The following is a 12,567-nucleotide window of genomic DNA, read 5'->3' on the forward strand; positions in this document are numbered from 1 at the left end:
ATAATGGTTCATGTGTACCAAACAAAATATACAACTCTTTGTCACATTTGTAGTTTAGTGACTTGTGAATATACACACACAAATAATTAGAATTATAATTAATGGTCAGAAGTAGACAATGCAATTTTGTAAAACCAATTATAAAAATGTACGTAAAATCAAATGCTCCTAGTATAATATTATATGTAATTCTGTAATTATTAAAGGTTATATAAAGATTAGAATGTCAGCAAACTGCATTATATATTCTGACCGCCAACTATAGAATATGTATACGAAGACGTTCCATTAATCTGTATAATGCAAAACGTACTTTTTGCAAACGGTTTTATTACAAATAACTTTCAAAATGTGCAAATTACAGACATTTGCAAAAAGCACATTTTTCAGGACAATTTTTGAAAATTTATTCAGAACATTGAATACTTGAGCCTTAGAGTGTTTTAACACAAATCAAGTGCCCGATGTAGATTAATTAATTTTTTGTTTGCTTGGGATTGAAAAAAAAATATTTTTACCCAGTTTGCAAGCATAATTGATCATATTCACGGTTTTAGGTTGACTTTTAGGCATACAATTAATTTATGAATCAGAATATTAAATTGTCGGAATAAATGCGATCAAAAACTGTCTCGTTTTGGTGATTTAAAAATATGTTATAATAATTAATTTTAAAAAGACAGCAAAATCCCAGCAACCATCGCACTGTATACTGTAAACGAATTTCAAAATATATTTTAAGTAAAAAAATAAACGGTCAATCCATCTATGGATCAAACACACTGTCAAAAAGAAAAATTATTTTATCAGAAAATTGTTGGTGGATTAACAGCAAAAATATATTTTTTTAACAAAAAAAATGACTTGAACCCATATAATGGTGAACAATAAAAAAATAGAATATTATGGGCAGGTACTTTAATTATTTATATTTTTTAAAACTTGTACTAATTTGAAATATTTCATTTTGAATTATGGCAGTATTTTTTGCATGTATGTAAAAAAAAAAAAAGAATATATTTTCATGTTAATTTATCATCCAATTTTCTTTTAGGTGTTAAAAACATTAATATACTGTTAGTGAGTTTGTGACCATTATAGGTGTTATAGTATATTTATATTTTTTCTTATAGGCAACACTGAATTATTAAAAAAATATACATACATATTTCACAAATTTGTGATGATATAGACTGGAAACATTAAATAAAATAAATAAAAAACTGTATTTGGGCATCAGACTGAATTTTTTCTGTCTATAAAGTTTGTTTTCCTTTACAAATAGTGTCTTATCGGGAATCGAATCCGGAACTGCCATGTGCTAGGCAAGCGTTTTGTCTGTGGCCATTTACAAGTCCTGTTTATTTAAATATATGTGAAATTTAAGATATATTTAAACCCGGACCAACAGGCGAATGTGCGGTAAAACTACGTACGATAGATGCACAAATGTTGAGTTCCGTACCTTATGTAAGGCTGAGACAAGCATTATCGACAAAATCAAGAAAGGAGCTATGCGCTGGTTCGGACATGTAGAGCGAATGGACAGCGAAAGAACAGCCAAGAATATTTACAATGCGAATGTTGATGGATGCAGAAAGAGATAGACCGAGAAAGACAAAAATAAATCCAACAAATACTTGAAGATGGACTTGTCAAAAGTCGGAATAGTCGGCGCGCGTGCATGAAAAGATGTATGAATGTAGAAGAAGCGAGATATGTATGCAAAGATAGTGATGTGGCGTTCTATCCTCTCTGCTTACCCTTACGGGGAAACGGCGTGATGGTTTGTTGTAGTACCAACAAAATGAATGCAATTTAGATCTCGTCTTTGAAGGCACATTTGGACAAACTCAATATATTGTAAAATAATATATTTTACGCAGTCAGACTTTTTTCATCAAACGCACTCCCGTATTTTTGCACTACAGCGAAGTTTTTTTTACACAATATAGATGCCCACTATTGGCGTGTCCCTATCGTTTGTCTTTTTATTTATTAAATAGTATTTAATAGGAGCTGGGATCATCCAAAAATCCTTAAAGGCACCTAATTTATTTTTCTGTCTTCGGACGCACAGTACACAAACTAGAGATGTGCGTTTCGGTTATTTAAAGGTAGCAATAACAGTTATTGTTTCACAAATTGAACTGCATACTTAGCTAAAAGCTGTTTTTTTAAGAAACAGTTTCGTAGAACTAATATTGACTCCATATATATGTTCGGCACACTAAATGGTATAATCGACGTTCCATCATTACTGGGACAAGCAAAATTCAATATTCCGACTCGTAGATTGAGAAACAATGAAGTACTATTCATCGATCAGCATAGAACAAACTATGGCCTTAATTCTCCGATAACCCGTCTTTGTCATATTGTTAACTCGAGACAAGATCTGGACTTTTTTGGTTTAAGTTTACAACGATTTAAACGAGCACTAAATAAATAGTCCAGATCTTGTCTCGCTGTCCCTTATGTTTTTCGATGCTTCTATTCTTTTTTTAAAATGTTTTAAACAATTCTTTTATTGTAATATTTAAACCCTATAAATTGTATACATGGACAGTGTCCATTAATAAATGAATAAATATATTTGGACTAATTTTTCGTTTTTCATGGCCACGATATTTTGCCCACGCACTAAACTGTTATTTTAAAAAACAGTTTAATTTAATATCCTAATTAATTTTTCAATACATTAACATAATAAAGCCAATAAATAAATATAAGTATTTGTTCTGCCATTCAGTACAACATCTTTAATTTTCATTGATTTTACTGTGCGCAATTTTCATACAAATTTGTATGAAGTGAACCGAGTGAATTTTTGTCAAATGCAAAATTAGTCAGAGATAAACATTGGAGCCGGATGGATTTCGTGTGGCTTGAGATATTGTTGATACATCTACCTACAAAAAATGTGTTTTTGTGAATCGTATAAAATACATAACTCATGCGTGCTCTCTAGCCTACTGCCTCTTTGTAAGCCTTTAACCCTTCCCTTACTGTGTCAAAGACACCCGCGCGTTACGGTGATGTGGATTCAATACACATGCGAGACGAGAGATTATAATTTGTAAAAATGGAATATAATTTTGTTTCATTGAAATTGAAGTAAAGAATTATAATATTTAAAATCTAATTGCTAAAAACATGAAAAACCATTGGCTGAAGTTCGCAGCTTTAACAGAGAAACCCCCCCCTAACAAAGGCTCGAAAGCAACTGCGCACATACGGCGTACTGCGGCGGTGGTACGGGTTACTTTGTCACTGGCCTGCGTGACGCGTGAATTTGTCTCTCTCGCTCGCTAACACACCTATAGCATCGAGAGTGAGACGTAAAGAGTGTTTGAGACATGCGTATATTCGGTACACTTATTTACGAGATGTGAAAAATTGGTAAACTTTTGAATGTATTAGTGATTCGATTTGTATCTCCGATTTGTTACAAAATGCTTTTTCTGCGCCCAATAGTTATTTATCATTTAATAATAATTTTTTCAATCAATACGTAAATGTATAACTGAGGAATAACAAAAATCTTCATACAGTATTTATTATATTGACAGAAATATTAAAGTTATTAGATACAATGTGTGCTAGCCACACATCATTGGGAATGGAAAGTGAATGATTTAAAACAATTAAAAAATAATCTTATCTTAATAAACACATATTTATATGCTGTTAATATTTCAGTTTTGCCTATAACAATGTACATTATTAAGCATGCATACCTCAATAGGGAACATATCTTCAAATTAATTAACATTTGTAATGCGATTCAACGATAGTGTTTCCTTTTGAGATTATTTATTACACTTTTGACACATTTTAGAATTGCAATCACCCATTCAAACAAGTAGGACACTGTTAATTTTCAAATTGACTTAACGTCTTTTAAACTATGTTCACGTTTATTCAAAGAGCAATGGCTAAAGCAACATTATTGAAATACATATTTTTATGTTTTAAAAAAAAAACTAAATTCTTTGTGGTTTTCAAGATTATATAGGCTTTTATTCTATACTCGGCACGGGCTCTTAATTTTATTCTTCAAAATGGGAGTCAGTTCTATATTAGCTCCTGACGTTGCTGCAAATTGTGAAGATCTTTGGTGACGGGTCCCCGTGAATGGTTCTCGCCCTCCAAGCCCAGGTCTTTAACCTTTTCCTCACTAGGCATCCAAAAATTACACATGATCCGAACGGGGGACCAAACGACCCCAGCGCCTAGTCATATTTGGCGTTCATGTTTTCACATACACATTTTTTTTTTGCACCACGACAGGCCAGGGGGTCCAATTACAGTGGCGAATTACGTCACAAAACGACCCAGGCTTGAGAAAAATCACTTTGAATTTTTGTGTTCTCACTGGGAATCAAACCCGGAACCTTCCACGAGTGAGTCAAGCGTCTTGACCACTACACCACGGAGGCCGCCATATTTTACTCATTCGCGTATTTTGTTCATTTTTGTTAGTTTGCCGAACGCTAATGTACATAAAGTGAAATCGACCCTTGTAGTACGTCGTATTTACGTCTTTTTTTTGTTAATATTAAACGATTAGAAAATTCAAAAACAAAAACAGGAAAATGCTTCTTTCTGTTATTTTTACGATTATAAAAAATATAGGGCAAATAGCTTAAAAAATACTAGAGTTATCGAATTAAAATCAGTCTATGGGGGATTCGAATACCCCCCCGTCGGTCCGGCTAGGTTAAAGAGCTTGGCTACCGTGTGAAGGGCGAGTTTTATTGTGATAAATCTCCCCCTCCAAGCTCTGATCCATATCGGACTATTAAGTAGGGGATGAGCACTCAACAATATACATAGGCAATCTCTATGAACTGAGTAATATAAAATAAAAAAAAGCACAAAGATCAAATTATTTGGGGAGTTATATTGAACGTCCTGCAGCAAAAAATTTTCTTAATATTCCTTGACTTTATTTTTCACATCTTAAATTAATCATCGTCATCGTTCCCTGTCCACACCTGATGCATAGGGCACTGCATTGGTATGCCAACTGCAGCATATCTTAACCACTTTTGTCACATGAAGGAAAAATGATCAGTCTTACGATTCTATGAAATATTCCAGTACAAAGACACCTTTTTAAATGAATATTTCATGTCGACCATCTCAGGAATTGAACCCGAGACCTCACAAACAGTAGACGATTGTGCCCACCGCTACACAACGAGGTGGACCTGACTCCACTCAGGCTACTTAGAAAACTTGGCTTTCCTTTTGTACAAACGGCAAGGTTGGCAAAGTGTAGATTTAGGATTTTTATCCGAGAGCAGTCATCGAGTCAATACACTCATCCAGGGTTCTGATTTTATTTCACACAATGAACTGTATTCTTCATACACCTGGACATATATATTTTACATAAATGAATTTTGCATAAGATCCTTATTTAAACATGATATTCCGACCGGTTTAGGAACAACGATTGTACAATGTGCACGGTATTTTAATAAAATGTTTAGCCATTACTGTTTGCATTTTTCAAAAACATTTTAAAATAAAACTAAGATCAATGGGTTAATATCCTTGCCTTTTACGTGTTAAGTAAAATAAAACATTCCATATTCGAAAATACATGCAATTTGAAGGTGTTAAGGTCCTACAATTAGGTATTCTGTTAAAACACTTAGTGACACAACTATGTGTTATTACTGTGTTTACATTTCATACAAAATACAGAGGATTCTGCTGTGAGATGAATGTACTTTATTGTTACAAGTTCACCTACTCGACATTTCATTTTGAAGGCTTGCAATTAAATAAAACAATAACTAACTAACCATCACGCCATTTCCCCGGAGGGATAGGCAGAGAGGATAGAACGCCACACCACTCTGTCCTGGCACATTTCCTTTGCTTCCTTCACATTCATACATCTTCTCATGCACGCACGTCGATTATTCCGACTTTTCACATGACCACTTTCAAGAATTTGTTGTACTTGATCATGCCATGTCTTTCTCGGCCTTCCTCGACTTCTACAACCAGAGTCATTCGCATCATAAATCTTTTTAGCCGTTCTTTCATCATTCATTCGCTCCACATGACCGAACCATCGCAAAAGACCTTTCTTAATTTTGTCGATAATGCTTAACTCAGCCTTGCATTCTGCTCTAATTTCGACATTAGGGCACCTATCATACATTGTTTTTCCGCACATTCGCCTGAGGGATCGCATTTCAACAGCATTCAGTCTACTTTCGTCCCTTTTTTTCCAACTCCATGCTTCGCTTCCATACATTAGGGTTGGTACCAGAACTCCATTATGAACTATATATTTAAATATATTTAACAAAATCTGCTCTAATCAATGAATCTATTTTAAATGTTATTTCTGATTTGTGAAAATACCATACTTTAGTTTAGTTTTCTAATGTCCCTCGTATTTTCTTTTAATGCTCGTAAATAATTTAATGTAATTAATTAGATATTCATTTTTTATAAATGTCTCGATCTGTTTCGTAATTTGAATAACATAATAATGTATGTCTCTTGTTTTGTGTAGGACACTAATGTTTGTACAGTGATAGGAGATGTAGCAACAATAATAGTAACAAACCTTGGTCATTCGCCCACATCATGAATCTATCAATATCTTCATCAAATATTCGAGGTTAATATTGCGTAGGCTTAGGAAACGGGTATCAAGAGACAGATGTGATCTTAAAAAGGACACTCGAGTAAACATATAGCAACAGAGATGAAGAACATCCGAGTCCTATTTAAAATTCTCAACTCACTCTTTGATGCGCCTGAACTACTGAGCTTGATAAAATTAAATATCCCAACTAGAAACCTCAGACAAAACTTATTCTTTCATACCGATAACCATAGAATTAACTATGGTTTTCATTCCCCTTTGCCCAGAATTCTTAAGTCTGCCAACAAACATACCAGTCTTGATTTCTTTGATAACAAGTTGTCTTCTTTCAAACGATCACTGAATCAAATTCAGTTATAAATACCTCTCTCCCGCTTCCACTCCCCCAAAGTCTACTATATACCATTGAGTCTTTCTAATAATTTTCTATGCGTAAATGTGTCCATAAAAATGCCCATTGGGCGTATACATAAATAAATAAATTTTACTAAAAAGTTTGACTTAAATTTGAGGTTAAATCAAAATCAATATTCATAGAATCTCTTAAGAAAGCGCCCTCGAGGTAAATATTATGAAATTGCGCAGTGTAAGTTTTCCATAATAATATTTAGGTGCAGACGTTTTATTTGCATCTTCGAAAATGGAACGTTTTAAAAATAAGCAGTGAAAAAATAATAAAAACAAAAAAATTAAATAAAAAACTAAAGAGCACTATTGCATTTTTTTGCAGGATTTTAGGAAAAAGACAATCGACAATGATATTCATCTAAATATTAACATATCTTTAAACTAGGCACAACTAATTTTTCATATCAATGCCGATTTTCTCATTTAACAAAATGCAAAAGTGTTTACATCTCCGATGAGTAGGAATGATTTTTTTTTCATGTGGTAACATCACGGATAAAAAAATATAAAGCAAAGAAATGATTTTTAAAAAATAAAAAAAAGGCTAAATCACCTTGATAATGTTTAAAAATTTACAATAATTCTACCTCTTCATCTGAGATCCATGGAAATACTCAAATCGGAGATGTTTAAAAATAAATAAAAATTAAAAATAATTACAAAAAAGGGGAAATAACGTTTTAAAGATATATTCATTTGTTTTTCTTACAAATGTACTTTTGTTTTTTTGTTCATGTTGATATGTTATTGCGCCCCTTTTAAATAATAATCTAAAATAATCATTTAAAAAATGAACGGTCGAACAAGCAGTTAGCCATACCCAAAAAATAAAAAATAAAATAAATCAAATTAAAATAATAATTAATAACAAAATGATCACACCAAGACATTTAGATTTGTTTTTAAAACATTTTTGGTTCAATAGGCAATACTCAAAATCGACGCCACGTTGAAAAATGTTTTTTTTTTTTTTAAATACCGGAGTACCTACATCAAAATTAATATGGGTCAGTGCCGTGGATTTTTAATACGGTGGGTAGGCAGACAATTTCTGAAAAAAAATATAGATGTTTTTTTTATGGATTTAATTCGTGAATAGTGTGAATTAATTTAAAAGCTCTGTGCGCTGCGACAAATGTGTGAATTTTACAATATTAGCTAGTGAAAACAGCACGGTGGGACAAAAACACACTACATGAATTTACTCCATACTTTATTAACTTTTAATATAAATACGAGCCGCTTTTGAGTATTGCGTAATGTTTCATTCAGATACATGGATACTTAACACATATGTATTAATATGTATAAATATTTATAGGTTTTAATGTAATGATTATAATTAATCAGATATGTATATATAGCATCTCACACTTTCATGTTTATATTGAGACAAATTACGTTGGAAATGTGTCCCACGGACTTGGATCGCAGCTCAGCCAAACCTTCGACGCTTCACCCGCTGTAAGGAACATAACACACAGCGTACAAATGGTTAAAATAATACACAGTTTCACCAGAATTCAGGTTTTTGCTTTGCACAAATTGACTTCGAAACCACTCACGTGGGAAAACCATGGAAAACAAATGAACTTCAGAAAAAAGTTACCGATTTTCCAAATTTGAAATGTTTCAAAGAAAATTTTGAACACTGGCTGGGTGGTCAAGTACTCCACAGACAGCGAACGCTCAAAACTTTACAGCCTTAAAAAATCTAAATGGACACCATTTAAATGTAATTATCATTACACAAAAAATATTAAAACACGCATTCAATACTTAAGATCTCTTTCCTAAATAGAAAGTTATTCATTTCACATAATTTAAAAACTGAGCATTATTATAAACATGTTTCGTGACTTGTCATAAAATGTATTTACGCAGCGACAAAGAAATTTTCGCATCTGAAAAGTATTGATTTTCAAAGCGAGGCAATTTGCGTGGGCGCGTGTGTACAAAAACATACTTTCCAAACAAATAAATACGAGGAATTCGGACTAACGTGCGCGCATCGACAATGAATCTTAATAATTTAGTAATAAATAATCAGGCGAGATTGTATTGTGAAATTGCCGAACGAAAAATGGCATCCATTTTGATTGTGTAGGAACAGTTATTGATTTGGCGCGGTAACAATATTAATCTTACTCAAAACCCATTTTCAGCTAAAAATTCGAAAGGGAAAATATTCGTAAGCACTCTCGATATACCAGAGGTCATATTTGATATGAAATTACACAGATTTAAATCAAAATACTATGACATTTGTCAAAATGTCAAATTTGGGCGTTATACGAATTTTCGTTTGTAAAAACGAGTAAAATGAAAAATTGTAGGAATAAACAAATTATAAAAAGTGAATAAGGTTTAATTTGTACACTGTATACCTTTTTTGTCTGCCATTTCACTTAAATTCAATTAAATGTAACAAAATGCAACTTCACTGGGACTGCGAATCTCGCGTTTGTCAAAAGATGAAGATGGATGCGAATTCTCAAACTTCGCTACAGACGTCGGCACGTTCGATTATGCACGAGCGATTTAATTGGTCGGATCTGAAATACGCTTCTTTCATTGGTCCACAGCGGATCGAAACTTTCCGCCTAGGCTAACGAGTCCGTAAAATGACGCGATGTATTTGTAGCCAGTCAAAATACAGTTACCTACTTATCGGAGTAAATATTATTGGGACGAGCGAAAAAACAAAATCTGTAATTTTTTGTTTATCTTTGCACTTTTATCTAAATAAATACAATAAATATCTTCATTAAAATATTACCGAGACTTCTCCAAATTAAATATCCTCTGTTTTCACATAAATAGTGATTTTCTTTTACATTATAATACATGTATACATATATCGCCCTTTCATATTTTCTATTATCTATTTAGAAATGGGGAGCTTTTGTATTTTAAACATTCAGTTCGTATTGTATTGTGTGTTGGGTATTAGGGTAAGTAGACGATGTAAAATAACATGTTTTTGTTATTATTATTACAATAAAACTCCAACTATTTATATTAACTAGTACCAGATTTTAATGCTTTTAAAATAATACAGTGAATTGGAATCAAATTAAGAACTCAACAAAGCGTGTCCAGCAAAGTTGATTGCTCATTTGAATTAAAAAGAAAAACATCTCCATTTTTTGATTCCTGATAACGATCTGAAGATTTGGCATTCTGGATGACGGAATTAGGATAAACGGAGTTCTACTGTATTTTAATTTCACGTGAGCAGCTTAAAGTTGATATGCAAAATATATTCAAGGAAAGTTAGTTGTTGTTCAACAAATCAAGCCCACTTTTAAAATTATTGAGACCAGCTCTTGTGGCAGCTTATTCCAACCATCAACAGCCCTTATTACTCAGAAAATACTTCCATGGGTTTAGGTTGAATCCTAGTTTTCTCCAGATAACACCAATACCTCTTTTTTTTAAAATTGTGGGCTGGCTTTCTGCATAACTACGTTCATTTGTCCCCCTTTCGTTTGTCTTGATTTGCTTATAGGTTAAATGAGGGCAATAGAAGCAAACTAAGAAATCTCCGTTGAAAGAGATACTGAGATATTTACAAAAAACTTTAAAAAAGAATTGTGAGATTTGTAATTATGCTTCACTAGGTAACTCAATGGAGAATGCTAAGTTTGCGGTGTCAAGAAGTATAATTAAAATCTGTTTTTGCAAGATCTAAAGTCTCTAAAGACGGATTTAAATTACGCTATTATTTAGGTACGTAGGTTTTTATGCATAGTTTATTTTGGCATCAATAACTAATTTTCCGTTTTTGGTGGAGATTTCCAAGTTTACTTATTATACCCTCAAATATTCTAAAGTCTGTAAATTAATCTGTGTAAAATTTCGTTATAATATTCTTTATTTACTAAATTTTACTTAATGTTTTTTAAAATTATTTTTAGGTATCTTTACAGGGTGTTATTTAAACCCTGTCACATCCGAAACCACAATGATCAGTATGGGCACGAAGAAATATTAGCATATTTAAAAAAATATTTAGAACAAAGAAAATTTTCAAAAATAAAATATTTAAAGAAACAAATGGTTGCTTACTTCTGCAGGGGAGAAGTGAGGGGAGCGCGGCGCAGTGTCAGACTCCCCCCTCCCCCTCCTCGTTTCTCCCTTGGAGAAGTAAGCAACCATTTGCTTTTTTTGATATTTTATTTTTTTAAATTTTATTCGTTCTAAAAAATATTTTCATATGATAATATGTCTTCTTGCTCATACTGATCATCGTGGTTTCGGATGTGACAGGGTTTAATGAACCCGTATAATAAAATATATATTTATGTGTATACATATATATAATACATGTGTGGGCATGTATGCATATGCATGTGTATGTTTGTGTGTATATTATATATGTAAATATATTTAATATCTTACTTTATACCCATTTACCTATGCAGGTACATTTCCTTATTTTAACTTGCTATTGCTTCTTTTAGTCTTCCTTACTTTTGACTTCATTTATATACTTATGTTACGCTGCTGCACTTGAATATATTGCTAATAAATGCACAAGCCCTTAGGGCGTATAAAAAAATGATATAGAGTCAACATACCATTGTGTTTTGAGATAAGAAAAAACGGTAAAAGGTTGGCAGAAGCAGATTTTTTAGGGGCATTAATAATAATTAATAAAGGCATGAAACAGGAATGTGTAATGTCACCGTGGTTGTTTAATCTATACATTGTACATGACACGTAAGGCTACTAAATACAGGGGTCCAAATATGTAAAAAAAATCTATACATGGACAACTGTATGAAAGAGATAGAATGTATGGGTATTGGAGCAAAAATGGATAATTTCTCAGTAAGCTGCTTGTTGTATGCTGATGATGCAGTTCTGTTAGCAAGCAGCAAGGCTGATTTGCAGCAAATAGTGTCTAGAATGTATGATGTATGCCTGGAGAGCGAATTGGCGATGAACGAAAGTAAGTCAAAAGTGATGGTATTTGAAAGGGGAAGTGGGGTTACTTACTGCATGATAAATGTAAACAACTAATGTCTCGAACAAATAGAAGAATTTGTGTACCTGGGAAGCATGTTTTCAAGAGATGGAAGAGTAGACAAATATGTTGAAAGGAGAGTAAATGCGGGCAACAAAATGAACGGCGCGCTAAGCGCAGTAATTTCTTGTAAAAATATATCAATCGAAGCTTAACTGGCAGTGCACAACGGAGTTTTAGTAGCAACACTTATGTATGGAAGTGAAACATGGAACTGGCAAGGAAGGATGAAAGCCGAGTGAACGCAGTTGAAATGCGATCTCTTCGACGTATGTGTGGGAAATCAATGTATGACAGGGTTACGAATGATGAAATCAGGCGAGTGTAAATCTGAGTCAGGTATAATTGATAAGATTAAGAAAGGGTCTCAAGGATGGTTTGGTGGTGTAGAACGAATGGACGACAAAAGAATGGTAAACAAAGTATATATGGCAAAAATGAACGATAACGTGAGACGAGGCATGTGGCATGATCAGATAAACCAAAA

The 12,567-nt window shown here is 32.9% G+C and overlaps 1 protein-coding gene and 1 long non-coding RNA gene across 12 annotated transcripts in view; one reads left to right on the forward strand and one right to left on the reverse strand.

Moving 5' to 3' along the window:
• The window catches only part of LOC148281686 (uncharacterized), a 43,891-nt gene extending 34,300 nt beyond the window's left edge, over positions 1 to 9,591 (reverse strand). For 3 of the 11 annotated variants that reach the window (XM_088226317.1, XM_088226315.1, XM_088226316.1), the window contains exon 1: positions 9,436 to 9,591. In XM_088226317.1, the coding sequence (XP_088082443.1) occupies positions 9,436 to 9,451 (16 nt within the window). In that variant the 5' untranslated portion in view covers positions 9,452 to 9,591. Of the gene's footprint in view, positions 1 to 8,420; positions 8,511 to 9,435 lie in introns of those variants that run through there. The other 8 variants (XM_088226313.1, XM_088226311.1, XM_088226321.1 and 5 more) reach the window with 6 other exon arrangements.
• On the forward strand, positions 1,006 to 8,512 carry LOC148281688 (uncharacterized). The gene is made up of 2 exons (XR_015822305.1): positions 1,006 to 4,406; positions 4,530 to 8,512. It is a non-coding gene; the product is annotated as an uncharacterized LOC148281688 (long non-coding RNA).
• Positions 9,592 to 12,567: the final 2,976 nt, after the last annotated feature.

This window comes from Micrasema longulum, unplaced genomic scaffold (assembly GCF_059751315.1).
Source record: "Micrasema longulum isolate JH-2025_06_02 unplaced genomic scaffold, ASM5975131v1 h1tg000420l, whole genome shotgun sequence".
Lineage (NCBI taxonomy): Eukaryota > Metazoa > Arthropoda > Insecta > Trichoptera > Brachycentridae > Micrasema > Micrasema longulum.